The sequence below is a fragment of the Perissodus microlepis genome, chromosome 15 (assembly GCF_051167445.1).
Source record: "Perissodus microlepis isolate ML-2025 ecotype Zambia chromosome 15, ASM5116744v1, whole genome shotgun sequence".
NCBI lineage: Eukaryota > Metazoa > Chordata > Actinopteri > Cichliformes > Cichlidae > Perissodus > Perissodus microlepis.
This window is the reverse complement of record NC_140475.1, coordinates 9666638-9694036: the sequence shown is the minus strand read 5'-3', so window position 1 is coordinate 9694036 and position 27399 is coordinate 9666638. Positions and strand designations below refer to the sequence as shown.

Sequence of the window (27399 nt, the reverse complement as noted above, 5' to 3'; positions counted from 1 at the left end):
GATTTGGCGGTAATTGGGTTAGTGAAACTGAACTCAGTGTTCTAGAGCAAATGGTTAATCACAGTTAATTCCATAGTTAGTTTAACAAGAGGGAACTACTTTTTCACATAGAGCCATATAAGTTTAGATAGATTTTTTTCCCTTAATAAATGAAATCATCATTTAAAAACTTAATTTTGTATTTACTCGGGTTATGTTTGTCTAATTTAAATTTAAAAAAAAAAACATATGTAATGATCTGAAACACGTAAGTGTGGAAAATATGCAGAAATATGCAGAAAAGTAAGAATTCGGAAAGGACGCAAATACTTTTTCATAGCACTGTATGCTTGCAGTTGACATGGCTGGTGGTGACGTCAGATTCCTGACTTTCTACGTTGCCCCTACGTTGCCCCTCCTACCGTCAACAACTGGATTCCAGCTATGTGTATTTTCGTGAACTAGCACTGCTAACCTGCTTGTGATGATTCGCTGCCTTCGTAGAAAAAAACTAACTAAACCTTTATTTTTGTTCCTTTGAAAAAAAACACCCTCTCTGTCGACAGCTCGTGCCGATGTTCGGCCAATGCAAGCTAAAGGGCCGACGAGAGCGGAGACATCGACGTGCATACCGTCCTCTAGCCATCTCTGATTCCAGCTAACACAGCTACCACCTTACCGGGGGAGATAACGCTAGCTGGCTGGCTGACAGCTGGTTGGGTTAGCTGCGTGCCTTTCACTGTAGCAGAGCTGAGATTTTTTTCGCTGAAACAATGACTCGTCTCTGACATTGGTGAGTATATCTGCAGACACTGCGTAGTAATATCATGTAATTGCCTTGTCGTTTGCCTCGGCGTTGCTTCGCGAGCTAGCTTGTTTGTAGCAGCAGCCGCTGCACAGAGCCACGCCTGGGCAATTTAAGTTGATGCCTGCGGCTGGTGACATTACATATTATTTTTGTAGTACGAGTCAGATGTCTTAAAGTGTTTGGCTTTGTAGTACTTCAAGTAATTCGCTGTTTTTGGTCTACAGCGAGGACTGAGGCCCATTTGGTTGTAACATTGGAGTTAATCGGAGCCCATAACTAGCAAGGTGGATCTTTGCTGACTCTCCGTTGGTGCCATAGAAGATAAGCGAGGAAGTCAAAAGTCAGCTTGCCGATGCCCGCTGATTGTGATCCCGCAGAGTTTCCAATATGATGCCGGTAAGTGCACATGTAGCGTATCATTTAGCATTTAGGGGACTTCATGAACATGTAAGAGTGGGGCTTTTCCTAAATATGTTATTATAAAAACAGAAATATGGTTCACTAACCGCCCATACACACACGTTTCAAGTTCTAACTGACTGATATGAGTTTGTTTGCTTTTCCCACTGCTGCTTAGATAATCTCAAGGCAGATCAGCTCCTAGTCATAAAAGTCTTTTCTTTTTTTAAATGATCTACTATGGCTTTTATGATTTCACAGCAGTTTTTTCGTGAGAATAAAAGAGTGACGCAAACCTTATAAAGGATCCTAAATTATAAACACAATGTGATCAGTTTTTGAATTCTATCAGAATGTGACACATCTTATCAAGTGTTAGCGGGTAGATTTATAACGCTGTGTGTCTCAATAGGGCAGGTCAGATTAGTATGATTGACTATCTCTGTGATAATCGTACTGTAATTTATTCGTGTTACAAAAAATGCTCTTACACAATGGATGATGTATTTAAAGCTGTGGGTATAGTAGGTGTGCTAAGCCAAGAAATATTTTCATTCTATTATTTTTTTTTGTGTGTGTGTGTGTGTGTTTGTTTTTTACCTTGGTGTTATTGTTCAAGAAGCTCTGTGTTGCAAGGAAAAGAATACCTGACTGGCAACCCTATTGGAGTAGCGCATTGTTGGGACCTCTTTTGTTGTCTTTAGTGCTGAGAAGGCAGCGACTGTGGGAATCGGGAGCGGAACATGAACTCATGCAAGGGATAAATTTACAGTCAGTTCAGTGAGATCTTGTCATTTAAAAAAAGGGGGGGGGGGTGATTCACTCTTGGTATTATGTCTTTCCAAACGACTATTGGTTTGAAGTTGGCTGTAAATTTGTATAGTTCTTGATCACCATTCCAGAGACGCTCGTACATTTCCAGAAGTACCAAGTATAACAGAAGCAAGTCCATATTTGCGGCAGTTCTCAGGTTCAGTTACTACCATTGCCTCGGTGGACAGCTGTACCCTGTGGCACCAACAGGCTATCAGAGTCAGACAGCCAGTCGAGCAGAGAGGCAGCGAGCCGCTTGGTTCTCGCGTGAATCCAGCAGCCAATGAGACGTTGGCAGATCTAGGTCTGTGTGGCTGCGTCGACTAATGCTCTGTTGTTAAGGGGAACTTTTGAGCCGAGTAGATTGTCAAGTGGCATTAATCTCAGGCGGTGGAACCAGGCAGAGCCTGACTTACAGGAAAAAGTAAACAATGCATATTATTGCTGCATTCACATTTTTGTAGATATACTTGTTTGAAATAATAAAACAATTATCATTAAAAAGTAAAAATATCAAGTTTAATTGGGTATGACTATATCAAAATTGATTTATTTAACAAGTTCCCTCCGTTTGGGACTGATAGATCTATTTTTATTTAAAAATGACTCTAAGTAAAAGGAAAATAATAATAATATTAGTATGCATTATCACAGTTTCAAATAAAATTTAACAGTGAAGGCGTTTGCACTTTGTAAGTATTAGACATGTAAGAGCCATCTACATAAGTCTGTAAAAGCAAAGCCAGATAAAATTTGTTAAACCAACATGAAACATTGGGTGAGTGCTGAAGTCCGACTAAAGGAACGTTTAAAAAAAAAGAAAAAGAAAAGAAAATCTTGATAATTTTGTAGTTTGCAGGAATCACGGTTACTCAGATGTTTCAGTTTGTTTCATATCATTTGTCTCGTCTTTCCTCCGTACGGTTGACGAGTGGTTTTTGGCAAGTTTGGGCAGCATGAGATGGACTATTAGTCCAGAATGTCAGAGACAACTTTGACAGCCTCCTTGGGTTTAGCTGTGATTAAGCTGTGTGTTTGTGTCTGACCAGATTACCATACAGACTCATGACCAATACTTATCATAGTGTGTTGTTTACCACACATTTGGGCTTCTGCTGGGTTTCAGTTACTTGTGTTTTTGGTTACAGCTGGAGTATGTAAGTAGTATTGTATTCCAGTGTCTTACATTTATGACATTTAAGGATTGTTTGAATGGTTCAAGTTTATAGACAAAAAACAGTAATGTACTTAAACTTTTTTCCCTCCACTCAGGACCCATCTTTAAGAATAAGTAAGTAACTGGATTTATGTGAGGAAATGTTTGATGTGTGCTGGAGATCAGGGCACTAAATGATGCCTTTTCCCTCTCAGAAGTTAAATGATCTCCAGATGGTGCCCACTGTAGCATAATGCATTGACTACTTTGAGTCATGCACAGCCCAGTATAAGCATAATCTCTTTCTTGGCTCTGCATGATGGTGTTGACCTGCCTGCCAGTCACAGCTGTGGCCAAACTATTCTCATTAGCAGGGAGTTGTTGGTGCTGCAGCCACAGGCACATCCCAGGGACACTTTTCCAGTAAAATTACTTCCCATTACCCTCCTCCATCCATACCCACCACCCTGTGACACTCTTGTTCCCTTGCTCTCTCCTTCTTTCGCTGGCTGTTTGTTTCACTCTAGCTCTCTCTCTCTTCCCCCCTCCCTGCTCGAACTGCACATGCAGCTTGTGTTTTTTTCCTCTCAAGTCTCCTCTGCAGCACTTTTCTAATGCACGCGTCACTGTCGGGTTTAGAGGTCTGCTCGGGATGGCATAACATCTAAGTCTCGTGCCCGCAAAAGCGGCAGTGCCACAATGAAGAGATTTGTGACTATAGTGTTACGTGGCCTCGTTAGCCTTTCCAAGGAGAACCCCATCTGGGCAAAGGAACATCACCGGCCACAAAAGAGGGAGATCAAGAGGAAACGGAGGGCGGCCAAGAGAGCCAAGAGTATGGGCAGACGCAACTTAGTGAGGGTGGTTCGTATCCCCAGTGATCACTCAGCTGGATCAGAGTTTCTGTTTTGTTTTGGATATATCTAGTAGTTTCTAGATTTCTGTGTAGTTTAGTCTGTAGGTGCTGTGATTAGTTAAAATTTTCACCTCATATTGTCTGATTGATTAATTATGTGTTTTTAATCTTTAAAGGCTTGTTTTGGTATGCTGCCAAGGATATTCAGAATGCAGGCTTGTGGTGTTGTCATTTTAAAAAAAGAAGAACTGCAGATTTTGATGGATTTTATAGTGTTTTTCTCCTTTTAGTTTAATCTATAAGGGATATTAGAAGCTGTTGTACAACAAATACAAATAAGAATGCCTTAGTCTTCTCTATATTCAAGCTGTTGTTCTCTCTAGCAGCCTAGTAGCCTCAATATTTTTTTTAAATTTTACTGTATTGTGTTGTATGTCATTATGCAGCTTGTAGCACCCCCTGCCACACTTTTAGAAAATATTTTCTTTCTTTCTGCCATCCATCCATCTTAACCACTTACCCATTTGAGGTTTCATTCAGATCTTTCAGATTTAATTTCTTTCCCCCAGTAACACTGTTGCATATGCAGTCCCAAAAAGGTCATCCATTAGCTCATATTAACACTGTAAGAAACAGCGCAGAGCCACAAAGGGATTTCCTGGTGTCTCAGCATTAGGTCTATGTTTTTACCATCCTTGTCTGAAAATGCAGGTTGTTGATTCTCATAGTCACTGAGTGGATCTCTAGGACAAGAGATCATATCGTTTAATTTTGGCTGCTGCAGAAAATGTCAATGAATCATGCAGTTGCATCATTACAAAGGATGAGTCACTTTGTCTTGGAGAAACTCCTGGAGAAATTATCTGTAGGTAGGTTCAGTGACTAAAGCTAGATTATATATGACAATAGTGCTTGCTGGCAATTATTGTGAAATTGAAAATGCACCATGAAGCCATGTGTACACAAAGTATGTCCACGGAACATTTCATCTTATACTTATTTGTATTTCAGCAAAGTCAAAGCCAGTCAGCAAAATCAGTGTTGAAAAATTTATGATCTCTTCACTTTTCCAGTGGTGTATTAGTTGTTTCACTTTAGAGTTTTTTTTTTTTCTTTTTCTACCTCTTTGACACTGAGGGCTTTAAATTGGCATTTTGAACCTTATTGCATGTAAATGAAAAGGCTTTTTGTCTAGAAGTCAGTCATAGCATAAACACTGAGCATGTTAGATGGCCCCATAACTGACAAGAAGAGATGGCTGCAGAATAAGGATGGAAATGTAAAAGCTTAACTTGCAGGGGCGAAATAAAAGACAGAGCGAGTGTCAAAAAATGTGTCGGAAATGAAAGAGAGGCAAATAGAGGTCCTCAGTGCATTATGGGAGGTCCCCCGTCAGCCTAGACCTCTAGCAATATAATTAAAATGTGGTTTAGTGCAACCTGAGACAACCCCAGCCGTAATCATTTTAGTTTTTTTTTTTAAATCAAGAATGAAAGATTAAAAAGGTCTGTTAAAAAAAGAAATAAAGTGGGAGGTGGAATCTGATAACTGAAGACTCTGCCTCCCATTGTACTCTTGGAAACTCTAGGAGTTACAACTAAGCCATAGTGTAGGTTTTTCCTTTTTTTTTTTCTTTATCACACTTCAAAAGTTTCTAGGCTTAGGCTGTCCCTGTTTTGGTGTTTTTTAAAGCAGTGAAACATGTATAAAAATTGCTGAAGTGGGACGGCTTGGAAGCAAATGCTTTTCTTCTTTGTTTACTGAGAAAGAGCTGAAATTGAGTCTAGCATGCACCAAGCGATCCTTTCAAACACGTTTACGTCATTTTGAGCATCCCTGCAAAACATTCTTTGTTACAGAAGTTTTTCTTTGGGCTGTTTTTGTTCGCTAAACTCCTCTCAGTGTCGCTTTTCTGTTACATGCCACAGAAGGCGAGGGGCGAGTGAGGCCTGTCACATGAAACAGGAAGGCACTCCTCAACACTCGAGAGTGCTTTGTCCCACAGGAAACAGTGGAAATCTGCCTGACGCTTCAGGAGGGGAAAAAAAACCCATATTGTGGTGATGTGCAGTAGTGATGAATATAGAGGAGATTGCCATAATCAGTGCAGACATGTGTCACCTCCCGCAGGGCAAAAAAAGTCTGTTGGTTTAAACAAGGTATATAAATGTTTTTGTCAAGTAAAATATTCAAACCTATTGCGCCTCTTATCCTGCTGTTAGTTTTATTCTACATAGATATTGAATAATCTGATTATAGGATCCAAAACCTGCTTGCCTAGAAACATTTTGTCAATTTATGGAAGAAAAAAATGTTGCCCATAGTTAGCAACCTAAATTCATAGATTAACATGCCCTACAAATGTATTTAACCTGGTGATTCAGTACTTTGCAGTGACCGAATCGTCTTAGAAATGATTTAACATCTTAGACGATCTGGATTTTGGGATTTATTTATTTATTTATCTATGCATTGGCTGCTTTCCATGCCCTTATCCTTGAGGGGTAGCACTGAGTGTTTGTGTGACTGTGACCATGGCTTTTTTTTCTGAATAAATGGATTGTCTGTTGATTTGCATGAGGGGAAAAATAACTAAATCTTAACTACAAGAAAGTCCAAAGGGGGTGATCATATACCTGTGAATGGGTTATGATTTAGGTAGACTGTGTGAAGCCAGATCAGATAAAAAAACATCACTGCCCAAGATATATTTTCTTATTATTTTCATGCTTTCGTGTAGTAATAAAACGAAAAGTAATATGACATGTCTTTTTTTTTTTTTTTTTTTTTAAACAAGCAACAACAACATATTCAGTTTAGTGTGCAAGTGTGAAACTTAAATGACTAGTTGAATACTCAACTGCTGAGCTGCTCAGTTTCATTCTTAATAGCTTAGTCAAAATGTGACATGCACATTGCAGACATTGTGATGTCTGATTAATGCAGGAGAACTTGAAGCAGCTTGAAGTTTACTCATAGCTCATTATAAAGCGTAAAGATGATAAATCGGCTATGTTTTGTTTCTCATTCAGTCTTTTTAGATTTAGTGTTTTTTTAACCAGTCCTTTAGAGTTAAGAGTGTGGGCTATCATTTAGATCATACACCCATCAAGTCGATGTGATTTAACTGCTGGTTGTTCGAAAACTGGTGGAAGCTGAGAGCCGACACAGACATGTGAAGGCATGTATTGATATGTTTTACCTTTCAGCTCATACTTTATGTGTTCAGTGCTATGTCAGACACTAATCATAGTAAACAGAAATTTGGCAGGCACAGACACGAGTCCAATGCTAGCTCCAACTCACAGTCTGGGCTGGTCAACAGGGAAATGTAGTGTCAGCAGAGCAGGCTTTGTAGCAATAGAGAGGGTAAAGATTAATCCTTGAACACTCCATTGTTTTTATTGTAATCTGTGTCATTCATATTTCACTGTTGAGCACTTGTATTCAGTTTTCCCCTCACTGTCTTCCTTCCCCTTTCAGATGATATTGACGGTGTACCTCAGCGACGGGGAGCAGGCCGTGACTGAGGTGCCCATCACCCCTGAAACAACGTGCCGCGATGTCGTCGAGTTCTGTAAAGAGCCCGGCGAGAGCGGCTGCCATCTGGCCGAGGTGTGGAGAGGCAACGGTAAGACCCGTTTGAAGCTTTCTCACGGACCTGCTGAAGTGCTTAATATTCAGAACAGCGAGCGCTGCCTTTCTTATAGGAAGCAGCATCTAGTTCGCTGCCACGTTAAAGAGAAAGAACAGCGGTTGTCTCTTGTAAATGCCTGAAGGTGAAGTAATCTGAAACCCCATTATTGCTGAGCCAGACACTTCATTTGCATGCACAAGAATTTCATTTTCTCAAACAGTAGCCTTTAGCTTTCTTTATTAATGTAATAACAAGCACTTTAAAAAAAAATGAGTTGAGGTGCTGAATGAGGCCGTACATGCTTACCTGAATGGAATAAAATAATTCACATAGCAAATTTTAATATGAGAAAAGGGTTATGTGCCAGTGTACTTCACGCCCCTGTCACAACAGATTCCACTCGGTCCCATCACCATCGCTGTGCTGACACACCCTTTGTTATCAGCGGTTTTTAAAGGCCTACTGCTCAGTTGAAAACAGCATTCCAGTAAAACGCTTTATTGACCTCACGTTATGCAGTCATGTGAGGCCTGACAATGCAACTGGCTGCCCCAAAACCCTCCTAAAACCTCTCAGTCTCTGTCTCTACCTACTGTCTCGGTCTCAACCTTTTTCAGTTCTGCATACACATTGTGCTGTAAATATTCATCTCTATCAGTGGACTCTTCCTCGGGGTATCATAATTTTAATTCTGAGATTGTCTGTATGGCTACGATGTAAACAGAATTAGCATAAAGTGAATTATTCACACACATAATCCCTGCAAATGTATGGAAGGTGGCATCACACTCAGAGACAAGCAGTTTGATGCCTTGCGTGATTAAGAAGCCCAACTAAAAATGAGGAGTCTGAGAGAAAGAAAATCTTTGAAGTAGGAGAGACTAGAAAGGGTTTTTTAAATTGCTGTGGTGATATTTATTTTTTAAATTTGTGCTTCAAGAAATAATTTCACAACTTGGAAAAAATGCATTTTTTTCTGAATTTAAAAGTGTGTTAATGTGTAAAGTAATACTTAGTATTGGGAAAGTGGGAAACAGCATACATATCCAAGAAATTATTTACCACATACCCTGCAAGTAAAATATCCAGTGAGCAGCAGTTGTCTGGATGAAAGTGCCTCGTTGATGCCAGAGGTCAAAGCAGAATGGCCAGACTGCTTTGAGCTGATAGGAAGGCAACAATAACACAAGTAAACACTTGTTATAAACAAGGTCTCAATGTTAATCCAATAGAGCCCCATTGGGCTGGGCTTGAATGGGAGATTTATATGATGGACACGCAGCCGACAAATCTGCAGGAACTGTGTGATGCAGTCATATCAATATGGAGCAAAAACTGTGAGGCATGTTTCCCGCACCTTGTTGAATCTGAGCCTTGAACATTTAAGGCAGCTCTGAAGACAAAAGAGGGTCCAACCCAGTACTAGCAGAGTGTAACTAATGAAGTGCCGACTGACTGTATAACAAGTTAATCACTGAGCTTTAGAGTTAAGTGTTTTTTTGTTCATTTAAGTACCAGGCAAGCTGAAAATCAGTGTACCTATTGTAAATGACTGAACCTGGTCGACCTTTCCTTAACTTTTCAGAGCGAGCAATCCCCTTTGAGCACATGATGTATGAACACATGCAGAAATGGGGACCTCGGAAGCAAGAAGTCAAATTCTTCCTCCGGCACGAAGATTCACCAACTGAGAGCAGCGATCAAGGTGTGTGCTGTCTGCTGCTTTCTCTGCTCTGTGTGCTTGTTTTTTCACACAGAAGGCTGAACAGTAGAGGGTGGAGTCGATAGCTGTCGGGAAATTCTTGGCATCTGTTCTGCCTTCCTTGTAACGAAGACTGGTGTCACTTGGTGTTTTTTCTTTCTGTTTTCTTCTGCCACGTCTGGTCTAGCCAAGCCGTTTGCAGACTTTACACATCAAAAAAGCCCAGATTTCTCTCTGTTTTTGTTTTCTCCTTTTTTGGAGCTTTGTAAATATTAGTTTAGCCTTTCTTAAAATGGGTGAAGTGTCGTTATGTTCTTAAAAGCTTTGTAGAATTAAAAAAGCAAAGGTTGTTCAGAGGGGAATATCGATGGAATAACTGGTTTGCCAGCTATCCCACGCACATTAATTACATTGTCTTTCTGTCTGGATAGAGCAGGGCCACATAAACAGCTATGTGTAACATCCACTCTTAAATATTATCAGCCTGAGTCTGTAATGTTTTAAATACAAGTTACCTGGTGGTCTTCCCGATCATGTTTACATTGGCTATAAACTACCAAATAAAAGCTGAGGTCATTCTTTCTTGTTTTTTTTGTTTTTGTTTTTTTTATTACAGAAAAGAGGGCAGTTTTCTGTCCTCTGCTGTGAATTTTTATACACTTATTAAAAGTATGAGGTAGGTGGCTTTAGTTAGCAGTGCTTGTCCCAGTTCTTAAAGCCCCCTGTCATGTGCAATCATACCAGTGAACTTTAAGACGATTTCAGACAATGGTGGTTGTCTCTGAATCTTCACTTGCGTGCGGTACGTTCATCTTTGCACTCCTGCACTCTTGAGTGTTGCACTAATACACTGCATGTCTGTATTGGGTTTTTCGGGTTTTATTTATTTATGGTGACTGCTTCTTTTTTTTTCTTTTTTTTACCCCCCTTTTTTGCAGGGAGTCAGCAGTCTCAGGAGCAAATGAGTCGCAGAAGTGGAAATACTGGAGACAAGCACAATGAGAATGGGGTGAGAATTAATGTTGAAATATCTGTCTCTGTGTAGTATTCTTTAACATTTGCCCTATAGTTCACAGTACAAGATAGAAGTATAAAACACACTAGAAATGAAACAGGAGTATATGTGTCTTTGTTTTGGGGGTTTTGGTCATGCTTCACCGTAATAATATGATTTTAACTCCAAACTCATCTCTGCTCTGGTGTGGCAGGACTGTTCCTTTTCCACACACTGTTGGCGTTTTCCTGTCAGGTGTACCCATTGATGTACTCTTTGGCTTAAGGATGTGTGTACTAAGAGATGTGAATGACTTCGATAAGAGCAGCCTCTGGGAACAGCTTTCTCTCTCTGACCATCTGTCCCAGATTTCTCAACAAGAAAGTGTTGCGGTCAAGAAATTGTAACTAATTCAACCTTCAGGGTTGAAGGAAGAATCTAGCACAGCAGGAGATGAAGGGAGTGTTTTTTTTTTTTTTGCTTTGTTTTGTTTTTTTTTGTTTTCAAGAGCATAAAAGCACCCAGAAGCTATCCTCTGTATATTCTCCTAGAAAATCTGCAACTTTTAACTATGTACATGACTACATGTACATAGCCCATTGTACTTAAAAATAAATTCTACAGTGAAATATCATTTCTCAGATTTAATTTGAGGTTTTTTGTCAGTATTAAAAGAACCGTGTGAGGTATAGTCCTTTTTACAGAACCAGTATTCAAGTATTTAAAAGTAACTGGACACTGGGTGACTAAATGTTTCCTGCGTGTTGTTTTATGCACAAAAGGCCTGCTTTTTTTTCTTAGATGTGTTTCCAGTTAGACCTAGATGGGTTTGAATGGATGTCAGTATGTGTAAAGAAGCAGATAAATCAAAGTGATTTGATTAGTCAGAATTAATGGTGAATTAATTACAGTCAAGAATGCACCAAGATGGAGTAATATTATGACAGAAGCTAAGAGGATTCGTCTTAAGATAGAAACCCTGGGTGAGCCTTAAATAATAGTAAGGCGGGTACAGTTTTCAAAAAAGCATTAAAAAAAAAAAAAGCTTCTTTGAAAATGATGGATAGAAGAAAGGAACAACTCGAGCTCTGAAGCATCACCTCATCTGTCAAACATGGCGGTTTTGCTTCTGTTGTGATGAGGCTGCTAATGAAAGTGGCATGGTGGCGTTTATTGATGATTTCCCTGCTGATAGAGGGAACAGGGCGAACGCAGATGTTTACCAAAGCTTTCAGATTATCTCTTTGGACAAAATGTAAACATTCAGCAGGTAAATTAAAATCTTCAAACAGCCCAAACATCTGAGTAATGAAGGACCTTTCATGGTCACGAGGTGAAGGGGGTGTTTGTGGATGGTTGCAGATATTACTTTTAAAACTTTCAGCACTCTGTGTTTAAAAGGCGTGTATTTCCTCCACAGCTCTTTGTATAATAAATAAACCTAAACTTGGCGCTTTAATCTACTGTGCTTTATTTTATTTCACGAGTAATGTGCTTAAGGAGAGAGCCTCAGAAATAAACAGTGTAATACTTTAGAGTGTAGATATAGAAATTGGCTATTGATTGGCACCAAATGACACACTCTGTATCATTAGTGTCACTACTGACCGAAAGAGACACTGAATGGCTCCTCCCATTCAAAGTACTGAGACTAACTTGTGTCCAAGTTTCTTCTTAATATCTGATTTAGAGGATTATATTAGTCGGCCCTCTGGATGATATAATGGTTGTTAAGAGGATCAGTGCTTTAGCTTTTCCACTTGCTGCTGCCCAAACCCCAGAGGCTTTCAGTCAGCCCAGCAGAGCTGATCATCATCATCTTAAAGAACAGCGATCCCTGTAGGGAATACTATGATTACAATTAATTTTTTTTATATCACCATTTTAGCTGCCATAAATGATAATGACAGCTCATTGGCACTACCCAGAAATTTAATTGAATTAGTCAAGACTAGTAAAATGACTAATAATTTCAGTGATTTAATTTTTTTCTCCCAGGCAACAATATCAAACTGCCTGCGACGCCAGTGTCTCGGTTGCTGTTTTTCCTTTGAAATCTTTTATAATTAATAGCTTAGGATTTGTAGGTTGTAGCTCAGGAGGCAGAGTGGGTCTGAGAGAGAGAGCCTTATCCCCGGGTGGTGTCCCGTTGCTGTTGGCTGTTAAACATATTGTTCTTATTTTATTAACAGACTAGTATTTCTGGGATTGACTAGCAAGGACAGCAATGTTTAAACGTCCAGACAACTAGTTGCACACATCCCAGGAATTACTCCAGTGTTACCCTGATAAGACTTTACATTTGCAAGCAATTACAGTCGTTGTGGGCAAATGTATACAATTTGCAGATGGGTTTATGAAATCCTGCAGAACGGCGTCCCTCATCAGCGTGCACTTGGCTGCTTTCGTCCTCTCTTCCTGCTGTCTGCTCAGTTTCTCTCTCTTCGCCACACGAAAGAGTCGATTTCTCCCTCAGAGGAACTGTCACTGATGCAGTGTTGCTTGAGTGCATTTGAGCATGGCCGTGTTTATGTGCCAGTGGCTTCCCCCACTCTGCCCATCTCTATCTCGATTGAGTCATCATGCTGCCCTTCCAGCCTTTATGAGGCTTTCTAGACACCCTTATAACTAAAAGTCTTAACAAATGCCAAGTAGTAAAAGATTGTCTATGTGGGTGCACTACTGTTGCATTCTTTGAGTAAAGTAAAAGTTGAATTTACTCCCAGCGAGGCGCATGTTTTTTAAGGTCTCCTCTAACCAAACAGAGCAGTAGTTGCATGTATTGTTGTTGGTATTATTGTCCTCCCCACTACTTTAAATATGTGGTGGATCCAGCATCCATGCACTTGACACACGATATGCCTCTTACTAAGCTCTACTCGAGCCAGTATTCTACATTTTTCAGTCTGTTGTTGAAGGAAAAAAGGCACCATGACATTTCCTGCATCGTCTCCTCCCTCTCAGTGCTCTTTCCAAAGGCAAAGGCTGGGAGCATTTCAATATCGCTTGTAGTTTGGTGGAGCGTGTTCGCTCAGTATTCTGTTTAAAGGTAGTCGTCAGTGTTTTGAATCTAGAAATCCAAAACTCTGTAGGGAAAAGCCAGCCTGCCTTTATTCTGTGAGCTCTTGAAGAACACATGGGTGCCAAAATTTCAACTTCATGAAAACTCTTCTTGGAGGTGAAACCTTTTTTCTTTTTTTTTTTTTTTTACCTCTCATTTAAATTTCTGTTCAGGCTCTCCGTAAGTAGTCGACAGTTTGCTGCATGGGTCTGTGTCTCTGGTTTGGCTGCAGTAGCGTTTGGTTGTGCAGGGCTCTCTTTCACTTATCTTTTACAGCTGTAACACTTGGTTGAATAGCGAGCTATGATTTGTTACTTTTATATTTAAAAAAAATACTTAACACACCACATTGCTCTTTTGCATCTTATGTGACGGCGATTATTTGAGAGTGACAAACACTGACAACAAACATGAGCAATAAGAAAACAACACAAACACACAAGTGAATTGCAGACTTCAGCTCATTCGATTGTGCTATGCATGTAAAATGTAATGGACAGACACAGGCTGATCAGTCAATAAAAATGATCAATAGTACCGGCTTGTGTCGCTGCTCATTACAAAGCTTTGGGCTGACAGCTGACTCGAAGTTTCAAGAAGGTTTTCAGCTCTGAGCTTACAGACTTGTGGTGGTAGTAAACAGAAGTCTGAGTTACTAAACAGAGGGCAAAGTTGTATGTATTTATTTAGTTGTTAAGGAATTTGATTATTAACTATTGGACACTAATTTAGAGCAGTTTCAAATTTATAAACATACACATCTAAAGAAAAGTAAACGACTGAGATCTACAATTTTGCCTCTGGCTGAAAACAGTAGGGCAAACACAGTTAATTGATGTTCTTCATTCATATTCATCTTAAATATAAATTTAACATTTCCAAATTTGCCACTGCTAAACTGAACTTGTGCTTTGTGGGAATTAAAATGATAAAATTGTGTTGTGGTGTTGGCATTCGCACCACATGCAAGATGGGTAAACATATCGGGGAATGCGAGGGGTACGTGAGGCATTGTGGTCTCTAATCTTTTCGTTTTTTTGACGCATTGTAAGGATCTGCAATGACGCTGGATTTCACTTTTTCCCCTTAGAGCTTCAGTTTCGTACACTTCATTTTCTTTTAAACTTTGTAAAGCAATGAAGTAGCAATGAATGAAGTTGTTTGTTTGTCTGCCAAACAATTCATTGTGCAGTGATGCCACAGTGACGTCAGTTACCGAGCTCTGTTTAACGATGAACATGTTCAGTGTATTGATATAAGAGCTCGTGCACATTTACAGTCCACCTAGTCATCAAAGAGTAAAGCTCTCCAGTGTTACTGGCCATCAACAACAGGTTATTTTATGTGTGGAAACACAGCTTCCTCTAACTAAACCTCTAGAACTCTATGTTCTGGACAACCAGAGCTAAATGTAATAAACTGATTCATGTTTTTGTTTTGCTGTAACAAAACCGACTTCTGGTAATTTTGTGTGCTTGAGTAACGCAGCAGCCTCGTGTCTGGTCACAGCTCCACTCTTTTACTTCAGCAATGCCTCTATACGATACGAAGCTTATGCTGTGTGTATAAACACCAAATGACATGTTGCCCCTCAGAGGCTCGGGCCTACTGCCCACTAACTGATTCTCCATCATAATTAAGGTCCCATAATGATGCTGTTTTGGAGAAAGAGTCCCCAGCTCTCAGTACTGTGCAGTCTACTGCAGTTTGACCCTCTGGCTACTGAATCCAGACATCTTTTAAAATCATTTCTGCAAATGGCTTTTTTTTTTCTCTTCGTAACCTATTTCTCTGTGCTTAGTTTTTCAGCTTCTTTTTCTTATATAATATTTTTGGCTTATGTAATGTTGCAGGCCCGTATTATTCTGCATTTATTGACTTGACCTTTGTGTTATCATAGCAGAGTGCTATCAAACATTTACCTGAATATTGGTGTAAAAAAGCACAAATATCTATATTGCTTATAGATGTTGAACAACTCTGCTGTTAAATGTTAATGTTTTGGCTGAGAGGCGAGCATAATGTAATGTAATTTTGAGTCTGAATCAGTCACCTTTTAGTACAGGAATTATAAGTCATATTTTTTTTTGTCAAATTAGCCTTTTTTTCCTGATTAAAATATTGTCATATGTGAGTCTTAAAAAACACCTTCATTAAACTCATTATTAATCATCAGTCTCAGTGGTTCAACCTCAAGAGTAGTTGGCAAGATTTCAGTGTATTGACCAGTTCCTGTGTTGGTGTGTAGGTGGGCAGCCAGCGTGTGGAGCTCACGCTGTCGGAGCTGCAGGAGATGGCCACACGGCAGCAGCAGCAAATCGAGGCTCAGCAGCAGATGCTCGTTGCAAAGGTATCAGCAGCTTCATTCTCTTACCACGAATCCTTCCTCCAAATACAGTCATGGTCTTTTATGCAAAGTTTGTTTTATGCTAACAAAATGTGTTAATTGGAAGCACAAGTGAGTCCATATTTCTCGTCTTTTTGCAGTTCATATTATGTGTTTGTTTCTGTAAAACTGTGCTTAAAACAAGTCGGTAAATGTTCTTATGCTGGGATGTGTTACTGAAAAATTGTTGCAGTAACTTAACTGAGTAACATAGCAGACCTGACAAATCATAGCCTTGGCCAGGGTTTGGCCTGATGGTGTGTCATTTAGTCCGATGCCACAGACGCAACCTGGGCATTAGTTCAATCAAGTTCAGGACACAAAGCAGCCTTGGACCGCTCTGTCGGAGAGAAAGTGGAATGTTGTTGCACTCGTCTCATCCAAAGAGTCTGTCGTGACCTGAAATGGGGGCAAACCATTATGTAACGAATGAGATTGGATGCAGTGTGAGTCACGGTGCCAGGATTGTCCAGTCGGTCAGAAATGATGCTCAAGTTTTTACAGGAATTGGCGCTATTCACTAACCAGCTGCAGCTCCACATCATCAGGATTTTATCTGGAGTTGTGAAAAGCATCCTTGTGAATAATTATCAATAAAGACCTGCTTGACTTTCAGACAAGCAGGTCGAGTGCTTAGCTGAAAGTCCGTAGGGTGGCGTCAAGTTATTAGCTAATGCAAGAAAGCTTGGATAGTAAGCTGTAACCATACATTATATGGGTGCATCACACAGAGGCAGCTAGCTAGGCCTGTAATTAACCACGATGCGAGCCATATAATGTTGTGACATTGTCATTAAAAAGATACCAGTATAACAAACAAGTTAAGAGGCCCAGGTCAGTGACCCGAGGTAACATGCAGCAGACTAATAAGGACTACAGCTGTATATGTCAGTACCTGTTTGTGAGGTGTTGATAATTTTTGGCATTTATTTTATAGTCCAGCTATTTGACAAATTACAGTACTGTGCAAGTCTTGAGTCGCCCATTATTTCTTAATATTTATAATTATAAAGTGGTCTTGCACATTAGTGTTCTAGGCTTTCTGAAGGGCTTTCAATGTTTTCAGTCCATTCTTGTACCTGACCATTTTCACAATGTTTGTTTTGTTTGAACCACTTAACACCAACTTGTGAATCATTTAAACATAAAAAAAAAACTTATTCAAGGGATGAGCCAGGACTGTGTCTACACATAACAGACAACTTGGGAAAGAACCAATTTTAAATTGTATCTTTAGGCACTCGGTTACTAACAGCCTACAAAAACAAATTTGCTCCAGTTTCTTTGGGTAAATCCATCAAAAATGCCAAATATTACACAATTTGACAGTGATAAAAAAGCACTTTTGCAAATAAACATGATTCCCAAAGAACTATTAGAAGAAAATTTTATATATCCTGTTCAGTGTCCAGTGTGCTTTCTTTGAAGAAACTGGACAAGTGGAGGACAAAGGAAGTGGCAGGCCTAAAACACGATCTACATGCAGATGAACAGTACTGCATCAAGTCATGCTTGATGAGGAAAAGAATCCAGCAAAGACCTGGCACAAGACCCGAGAAATGCAACTGGATCCTCAGTTTATCAATCATGATTCACTGAAGCCTCATCAGAAATGGTCTTAGTTCACAGTGCTTTCAGTCCATAGTGCTGTGCTTGGTGGCCGTCAAGAAGCCACTCTTAAGGAAGGAAAAGAGGAATTGCCAAATTACAAAAAACCAGGACTGAAAATGAGTGGCAACAGGTCTTATGGAATGATGAATCCAAATTTTAATTTGTCATTATTTCATTAAATTTTCCATGGATTGGTCTCCCAGGACCTCAACATTATTGAAGCAGTGTGGGACAGAACAGAACAAAAGGCAGCCAACATCCAACGAAGAGATTTTAATGTTCTTCAACAAGCCTGGAGAACTATTTCTAAGGATTATTTAAAAGAAAATTGGCTAATCAATGCCAAGTATCTGCGTCCGTGCATCTATGGATACATCTTGCTAATGAACAAAGCACTGTAGAGTCACTTTATACTCCAAAAGCAGTGTGCTTCTAAATATGCTGCTAAAAATCAAGGCTTCAGAAAAGGACCTCACAAACCAATGGTGGCTGCCCTCCTACTGTCTATTATCAGGATTTCTCCTTCAATGGAGGAGGAGGAGCTGAACGTCGCACAAACAGCCTACCTTGTCACTCTGTGACTTTTCATTGCACTAACTCACTCTGACCACCGTGCTTGTGGTATGCTGATCAGTCATGCAAAATAAAGCCCGCTGTAGACTCACTGATAGAAAGACTATTTATTGCCTTTGTTGTGGTGTCTGAAAAGTAGGCCCACTTGAAGCCCTGCAGTCATTTGGAAACCTGGCCCTGTCATTTCCTATTTTAGGACTTTAACTGGAGCAATTCTCAGTTGGGCGGAGATGAAGTCATCTGACCCTTTCTTCAGCCTTCAGACCGTCTTGACACGGCACAGAAATTCACTTAATGTACTCAGTAGAACGATTTAGCCTAGTTTTAGATTTCCTTTAAGCTTTGGGTGGTGCCCTGCTGATTTTTTGATTTGTGTGTTGGGATTTTATGTTTTAACCTATAAAGATATACAAATTGTACAGTTTAAAACCACCGTTTTATGAAGGTTTCCCTGTGAATCAATCACTCTTTGCTTTGCTTTCCAAAGGAGCAACGTCTGCGTTACCTGAAGCAGCAGGAGCGACGTCAGCAGCAAAGCGTTTCAGAGAGCGAGAAGCTGCAGAGGCTGAAGGAACGTGTGGAGAGCCAAGAGGCCAAGCTCAAGAAGATTCGCGCAATGAGAGGCCAGGTGGACTACAGCAAGGTCATCAATGGCAACCTGTGTACGTATACTTAAAATATGTGCATTACTTTACCACCACTCATTAGAGATGGTTATATTTGAGTATCAGATAGGTAACTGTTTCACAGAAAGGTTGTCTGCGCTCGGCTCGAGCTATTTCACAGTCTATCAGACACTGAAAGAAGATTTATATCTCATATCAGTGCATACTTTATATTCAGAACTCTTGACTTTGGATGAATAAGAGTTCTGAAACGTCTGGGTCTTGAGGATCTTTTCGTTTCTTTAATACAAGAATAGCATTTGATTTTTGATGAATGGTTTGGAGTAATTTTTCCCCCCAAACAAAGAAGCTGTCTGTTGGTGCTGATCCAGATCCTTTTCCTTTTTTTTCCCCCTCCTAAATGCAGCGGCTGAGATCGAGCAGGTTAGCAGCCTGTTCCAGGAGAAGCAGGCGGAGTTGCAGGCAGCTGTGTTGAGGGTGGAGCAGCTTAGCCTGCAGCTAGAGGACCTGCGGAGAGGAAAGCTGAATGGCATACAGACGTCCCTGGGTGGCCAAGTAACCGGTGCTGCAGCGCTGGAGCTCCGCAAACTGTACCAGGAGCTTCAGGTAATGCAGAGTTGAAATTAGTGCATCATGTCGTGCATACTCTTACAAGTTCCGCTACGTTTACAGTGATAGCAGATTATCTTGGTCCAGTCTTTCTATGCATTTTTGTTTATGTCTTCGCTCATCATCAGATTCGAAACAAGTTGAATCAGGAGCAAAACAGCAAGCTGCAGCAACAGAAGGAGCTTCTGAACAAGCGCAATATGGAAGTAACGCTTATGGACAAGCGCATCAGTGAGCTGAGGGAGCGTCTCTACAAGAAAAAAACTGAGGCACGTCAAAAAGAGAACCTCCCTGTAAGACTAGGAGCCCTTAACATCTCCTGTATACATATTTTTGGGGGCGGGAAAGTTCTGAAAGTTTCATTGTTTTGTTTTTTTCCCCTCTATCTCTCTGTAAGACATCAGCTTATACACTGCGGGGGGGGGGGGGTTATTATTTAAAATAAAACATTTAAATGCTGTTTTAAAGTTTTTATAGATACTCAAAGAAAAGTTTTCATTTGTCTTCTTAGAGGAGCTGTAAAGCCCTTGGAGTAGTGAAAGTTTTATACAGTTTTCGCTTTTTAGCTGTTTTGACATCTCAAACATTTCTCATTCTCTGTTATTATAGCTGAATAGAGCCAATGGGCCTCCGTCTCCCCAGCCAGCTCCTGGCACTCTGGGTCGGGTTGCTGCTGTCGGGCCATATATCCAGGTTCCAGTACCGGCTCGACAGGAAGGCGGCTACACCATACCACCAGATCCACTGAAGCCACAGACTCTGGGTGTTAATAACCAAGCCAACCATGGCCGCACTAAATCAGGTTTGTTTAAACCCAAACATTTTACACATGGAGATTTTCTATTTTTTTTTTTTTTTTTTTTTTTTTTAGAAAATGCAGAAATGTTTAAAAAACACTGACAAGTTTAGTACATGTAGTCTGAGAGTGCAGGTCCTATAGAAGAGCGGTCCCCAACCCCTGGAGCGCGGACCGGTACCGGTCCATGAGACGTTTGGTACTGGGCCTTGAGAGTTGAGGCTCGGGTGTGAAATTAATGCTTTTCAGGGTTTTTATTGGTTTTTAGCATTTTTTTTTTTTTAAATCGTTTTTATTGTCAACTTAGTTTCCCTGGGTTTTTTCCCATGTGTTATGAATAAATCTTCTCTTTTGGTACCGGTACTGGTTTTATTTTGTTGTATTTATCCACGACACCTTAAGAGCCGGGCCGTGAAAATATTGTCGGGCATAAACCGGTCCGTGGCACAGAAAAGGTTGGGGACCGCTGTTGTAGAGCCAGCTGGTCAACGAAGGCATGAATGTCTGAAAGTGAGATCACTGATTTCAGACTTTGGACAGTATCAGAAACCTCCAATCATCCAGGGTTCTGTTCAGATAGATCATAAATCCAGCATTTCCAGCTACACATTGAACACTTTCTGCATGCTGCTGAAGTTCCTTCCTCTGCCTGAACTGATTCCTTCCTACCTGACATCTCAGTTGATTCTCCACCTGGGCTTGATTTCTGTGATTGCTTTTCTTTCCTCCCTTCCTCTCTAACCTCACTCTTCTCCTGTGTTGTGTAACCTGTATTTCCCTTCCTTGTCTCTCCGTCTCTCTTTCATGTCTATCCTGTCTTGTCTTTGTGATGTCTGTCTCACTGGGTGTGGGGGTTGGGTGGGGGATGACTCTTCTTGGGGCAGACGGTGTGCGAAAGCCTCCCGGCCCTTGGAAAGTGTCTGATTTAGACATCGTTGTGGACCCGGTTCCCCCGTCCCTTCCAGAATCACACCCGGGCCCTGGAGCCTCCACTGGCTCTGACGGCACGTCCCGTGAGTGCACAGCGCTGCATAAGCAAAAGGATGGCACCTGCAGAACCTTGTCTTGATTGTAGCACAGGATCCACAGCATGCCCCAGATTTCATTTTTTCTCCCTCCATATTACAACAATGTAATCCACCATACAATTTTGATTCCATCTAATCGAGTTTCTTATTGCGTGGACTAATTGAGTATTTAAGAACTCTCCCCGGTAACACCATGAGCCACCTACACTCTAATCACTCACTGCTGTGATGGGTAAATTGCTCCAACTGTCTCAGGCTGAATCCATAAATCACTGACTGGTCATTAAGATTCCTCTGTGGATTTGCCAGTGACTTGAAAGTACTGGCGTGCTGTTTAAAAGCATAAGCTGCACGAAGTTGGTGCTGTTGATTGTAGCTGATATCATGCCTCACATGACTGATGGCAAAGCGCTGCTGGTCCTGTGTGTTCTCATACACTTCTGAGAAGGTTCGCTGAGTTGAGTGCCTCGTAAGTTTAACATGTAAAGCAGTCCATAATATCGTGGCTTTGTTCTAACTTCACCTCATTCCCAGGCCTGCGGCCACCTTAACCTTCGCACCAAACTCTCACAACAGCTAAGCTGTGAGAATCACTTTTAGCTGTCAAACGCTTTACATGCACGAGGAATTTAACCTGTGCATGTTAAAATATCATAGGATTCACTCTTTAAGTGTCACTCCTGATAATCTGAGAAGAACCAGACCCAGATTTTCCCTTTTAGACTCTGGATAGTGTTGCCTTATTGTAACTGTTTAGACTTTTCTTTCATTGTAAAACATTTTGGTTTGTTATAGCAGGAAAAGCACAGCTGTGATTTGTAACATTACAAGTAGTGCATTTGTTTTAGGTGTGCCAGTTCAATGGCTTTATCATTATGCATGTTTACACACTCTCGTGGATTACAATCACAGCTGATGGAATGATTTTTGACAAAGTTTCTTCTACCTGTTCTATAACAAGTCAAAATCTCTGGTCTACTAATATATGATAGCACTTATGTACATCTTTAACACATCACTCACCAGCATTATTGCTGTGTGACAGATTGTGACGGTTATTATAATTTCTGTGTGTGCAGCACTTATTTCTGTTGTTTTTTGTCATCTTTTTCTTTCCTTTCATGCTGTCCTTTCTGTTTGAAATTACTATTTTTTTATTTTTAATTTTGCATATTTTCTTTTTAGTTTCACATTTTCTGCAGTTATTATTATCTGTTATTAGCCAAATCATCTTAACTTTCATTGTAGATACCAATAATAGTTACTAAGTTAAACACTACGTGACTAAAATCAGCAACATACTAATATGCATAAATTCCTTCCTCTACCTAATGTGAAGGCTCGGGATTTTGATCCTATTGATCAGCGGCGCCTCTTGAAACATTTAATTTGATGCAGTTTGTACTTTTAAAAGAAATAAAGAAAATCTCCCTTCTGATGTGTGAGAGTGGGGGAGCTCATGGGAAAGATCTTCTCCTTGGATCGATGTCTATTTGTTATCAGTGATGGACATAAATGTAACATAAAGCGAGCTCTTGGTTTCTTTATTGTGTCTGGTTAATAGGATGGGCATCTAAAAAAAAATCCTGACCTCTCCAGTCAAAACAGTATAGTTGTTTTATGTGTTTACAACATTATATTTACTAGTGGTCTTGAAATGTCACCACTAATATTCCACACAGTGCACTTAGTCATAAGAAAAAGCTGCCGTTTAAGACTAGTGCTGATGGACATGCTTTTTCAAGTCACTTGTGTGATCTTTTCTTTCTTTTGCTCTCCACTAACTGTGTCCTGTTTATGCCATAGCTAATGAAACTGGTTGGCCTACTCTAGGCAAGCCCAGTGCAACTCTAAAACCTCCTGAGAGAAGAGACTCAGGGACTGATACCCAGGGCAAAAGTGCTCCCTCAGGCTCCCCCGGTGCTCCAAGTGCAGAAAAGGTACGTCCTCCTAAACTCCTAAACTGGAACCGAAAATGGAGAGCATTTGTCTTTAAAATAAAAAAACATTTTTTGAAACATGTTAGCTTCAGTTATAAGGCACAACCTTCACTTTGAAAGCGAATGTTCTCTGCTTTTCATCTGCATTGCACTTTACTGAGTTTCTATACAGCTTGGAGAGCAAAATGGCTAATTTTTGAGACAGGTCGGCATGTTTCATGCACATTATGGGTAACCACGGCAACCTCCTAGGCCTGTATGGTACCAGTTGCACATATGGTAAATTGGCTGCTGAAGATGGATTTTTATTCAGTGGGATGGAGTGAATCTTTCTTTTTTTTCTGCATATAACAGCTGTTTTAATGATAAATGCCTGTATGCTTCTTCACAGGTGCTAGACTCCAAAATGGCTGTGTCCTCCCCAGCCATCAACAAGCCGCAGCCACCACCATACGGATCCCACCTCACCTCCGCAAACTCAGCCAGCTCTTTGGAGCGCCGTAAAGATGCACCTCCCCCACCTCGCCCACTCCCAAACCCACCAGCTCCCGCTTGGCCCCGCGTGCCCCCCGCCACAGGCTCGTCCTCCCAGCAGATCCAGCAGCGTATTTCAGTGCCACCGAGCCCCACCTTCCAGCCTAATGCACCGCTCTTTCCTTCTGGAATGAGTGAACGACTGGATCCTCCGCCAGCTGTGGCAGTGCGTCCCTTCATCCCAGACAGAGGATCACGGCCTCAGTCTCCCCGAAAGGGCCCACCTACCGTGAACTCTAGCTCCATCTATCACATGTACCTCCAGCAGTTGGCGCCAAAGAGCCAGCCACTAAAGCCTGCTATTAAAGCAGGTAAGGACTGAGATTTTGGGACAGTTTTCTATGAATCTTTTGCCCAGAAATTGAGAATATTTAGTTAGTTGCAGTCTGAAATGTGATGATATACTTATATCATATAAATCAAATTCTTTTAAGTTTTCAAGTGTGAAAAAATAAAAGGAATTTTAGGGGCGACGCAAGCTCTGAGGACAAATGATATACAATTTTAACTTTGGCATTACAGACTGCCAACTCTTGTTTATTATAAGCAAAATGGAAAAGTGAATTAATAATGAAAGTAATGATGGCATCAATGCCCTCAACCTTAACTCTACCATGTCTGCTCTCTCTTAGTATACGGGAAGCCTGTTCTCCCCTCCAGCTCGACGCCTCCCTCGCCTCTGTCTTTTGGTCAGTCAGGAGGGGCCTTCCCATTGCTCCAAGGCCAACCCAGTGGTGAGGACACATTAGACGGAGAATATGACGATCATGAGAGCTTCCAGCACCTTGAGCCGTCAGCACCTCCTCCCAGTGTGGAGAACATACCACGGCCACTCAGCCCAACCAAGCTGACGCCAATGGTACATTCCCCGCTGCGCTACCAAAGTGACGCTGACCTTGAAGTGCTCCGTAAAAAGCTGGCCAACGCTCCGAGACCACTGAAGAAGCGCAGCTCCATCACAGAACCAGAGGGTCCCAGCGGACCCAACATCCAGAAACTGCTCTACCAGAGATTCAACACTCTTGCAGGAGGCATAGAGGGAAATGGAGTTGGTGGATCTGGAGGTGGGAGTGGTGCAGGTAATGGAACACCATTTTATCAACCGAGTAATCCTCCTGGATACCTAGGAGGTGACCCTCTGGCTGATACAGACAATGGGAATCTCCTCTCAGAAACTCCGCTAGCGCCAACACCAGGCGAAGAGGAGCCGGGCTCTGACGCTCCCCCTGCCGCTACTGATGCTAATGACAACGAGCCAGTGGCCTCACCAAAAGAAGGACACATGGATCCCGCTGAAGCTGAGGGATCGGAGGACAACAGCAACAACAACGTGGGAGGCTCCGAAGCGGCGCTGCCCAGCCCTGTGCCGGAGGTCACCACTCCAGAGGAGAGCGGCACAGGGGTTTCACAACCACTGGTGAGAGACACACATACACAGACTTTTATTCAAAGAAATAAAAGTGCTTCAAAGGCTCATCCCTCCTCTCTATTATTACAGGAGAAGCGAACAAACCTAAAAAAACCAAACTCTGACCGCATTGGTCATGGCTTCAGAGTGAAGTTTAACCCTCTGGCTCTCCTGCTGGACGCCTCGTTGGAGGGAGAATTTGACCTGGTCCAGAGGATCATCTATGAGGTGTGCTCTGATTCTATTTATAGACTTTAATTTGTTTTATATGTGAATGTAGTTTAAGCACTCATCTTTTTTTTGTCCCGGTCCTTCCTTTTTCCAGGTGGAGAATCCCAGCACTGCCAATGACGAAGGCATCACACCCCTGCACAACGCAGTGTGCGCGGGACATCACCACATAGTCAAGTTCCTGCTGGATTTTGGAGTGAACGTCAATGCTGCTGACAGTGATGGATGGTGAGTCCTCATACGCAGGAAAACTGGATGATGACACAGAATGCGAAGGTTTACGTGACCTGTTGTATCCATATTTCGTGTTTGTGTGTGCTTCAACAGGACTCCTCTTCACTGTGCAGCCTCCTGCAACAGTGTTCATCTCTGTAAGTTGTTGGTCGAGTCAGGGGCCGCCATCTTTGCTAGCACCATTAGCGATGTGGAGACTGCTGCGGATAAATGCGAGGAAATGGAAGAGGGCTACCTCCAGTGTTCCCAGTTTCTATACGGTGAGAAACATCACACCAATTGGTGTGTACAAATTCTAGAAAGACTTCCAATCCTTTGAGTCCAATCGCTGAGGCTGTAATAAAAATAATGTAGCAAATGTAAGATTATACTTAAATATCCTGATTGTATCCTGAACTGTAAATTATACTAACTGTTTGTTTGGATTCTCTTACATGCAGGTGTTCAGGAGAAGCTGGGCGTAATGAACAAGGGGACGGTGTACGCTCTGTGGAATTATGAAGCCCAAAATCCGGACGAGCTGTCGTTCAGTGAGGGGGACGCCATCACCATCCTGCGACGACAAGACGACAGCGAAACGGAGTGGTGGTGGGCACGACTCGAGGACAATGAGGGCTATGTTCCCCGCAACCTGCTGGGGGTAAACGTCACTCCTCTCACCCCCATTTCAATTTTTTTCAATCAAATTTCAGCTTTGTTATCCAAATTTAAGTTTAAGCAAAAATGAAAATTTACCCTCGAGCTGATTGACTCTTTGACTTTTTAGTTAGATGCCACTTACATGTACCATTGCAAAACAAGAATTCATCAAAGATTTCAGTGACTAATAATAATAATAAATCATTTCTCCTGTTGTTTTCTTTGCAGCTCTATCCTAGAATCAAACCTCGTCAGCGCTCCCTGGCATAGTGTCTCACTCCACTGACCTGTGGCTAACAGCTGGACTACTGACACGACCAAGAGCAGAGAACAACAAAAGAGCCTGGTGCTCTCTCTTCTCCCTGTGGCCATAACCTCCCCCCTGAGCCTTGTGCTTCTCACAAAAATCCTTTTTTTTTTTTTTCTTTCTTTCTTTCTTTCCTTCTATGAAGCAGTGGGCACAGAACTCGTGACACATATGCTTACAAGCTGCACACACAAACACAATGAAACACAAGCACTCCGATGTTTATTAAATGACTTCATCTCACCCACAGCCCTACCCCACCCCCACCTCTCTTCAGCCTGTCGCTCTGATATTGTCCCGACTTGGATTTGATCCCGTTTCAGTGCCAGCTCTGTAACTGACATCAATTTGAAGAATCAAACACTAATCCTTGTCTCAGTATTTCTTGCAGTGTTCACACTTGTTTAGCCATCTCCCTACTGAGGTCTGTGGTGGCAATGGTTTACACGACACTATATTGATAACTGGAAGTTCATCTTTAAGATTGGGAGAAGTTGCTGATTTTTTTTTTTTTCCATTTTATTTTATTTGTCAATGTAATGTAATTAGAGTTATTGGACATGAAGTATTTTTTTAAGGCTAATTTGATCCCTGTGACTAAAACACTAATGCAGAAAATATGTACTTTAATGAAGGCCTAACCACCAAAGATGAAAATGCATCAACTTTAAATCTATTACTCCCTGTGATCTTGCAGAATTGTTGAGGAGTGAGATAATCAATTGATTTGCTGCTATCAGAAAGGATTATTAGTTCTCAGACTTATGAGTCCTTCGAGACTATGCTGTAAATCCTGAGTATTTTTGTCAGACAGGCCAGTCAAATTCCAGTGTATTCAAGAAAAGATGAATATAGATTTGACAGTTCGCACATTGCCATGAATTGCATTTCACAAACATCGTTGCAAGATGTGATTTCTTTATTTATTTTTCTTCCGTTAGTGTCATCTGTTCAGAATGTGGATGCAGGATTGTTGCGGATGTGTGGCGAGAACATTAATAAATTATAAGTGAGCCTTTGAACAATAACCCCTGTGAGCTGGTGTGCGTCATTCTGTGTGAACCAAAGTTAC

The 27399-nt window shown here is 41.2% G+C and overlaps 1 protein-coding gene across 7 annotated transcripts; it reads left to right on the top strand.

The window, feature by feature from the left end:
* The first annotated feature begins 387 nt into the window (after window positions 1-387).
* Window positions 388-27355, top strand: ppp1r13bb (protein phosphatase 1, regulatory subunit 13Bb). 7 transcript variants are annotated; one of them, XM_084952810.1, is made up of 19 exons: window positions 388-772; window positions 1012-1183; window positions 7495-7642; window positions 9234-9353; window positions 10289-10359; window positions 15654-15755; window positions 18463-18637; window positions 19008-19207; window positions 19339-19479; window positions 19820-20012; window positions 20891-21019; window positions 22841-22974; window positions 23366-23819; window positions 24141-24925; window positions 25007-25144; window positions 25242-25375; window positions 25475-25641; window positions 25822-26021; window positions 26249-27355. In XM_084952810.1, exons 2-19 carry the CDS (start codon window positions 1175-1177, stop codon window positions 26288-26290), a joined length of 3342 nt encoding a protein of 1113 aa, XP_084808936.1. In that variant the 5' UTR covers window positions 388-772; window positions 1012-1174; the 3' UTR covers window positions 26291-27355. The 7 variants fall into 7 exon arrangements, with proteins under 7 accessions (XP_084808936.1, XP_084808935.1, XP_084808937.1 ...); XM_084952809.1 differs by having other exon boundaries at window positions 19339-19503; XM_084952807.1 differs by lacking the exons at window positions 388-772; window positions 1012-1183 and adding an exon at window positions 3750-4019 and having other exon boundaries at window positions 19339-19503; window positions 24141-24587; window positions 24681-24925.
* The last annotated feature ends 44 nt before the right edge of the window (window positions 27356-27399 follow it).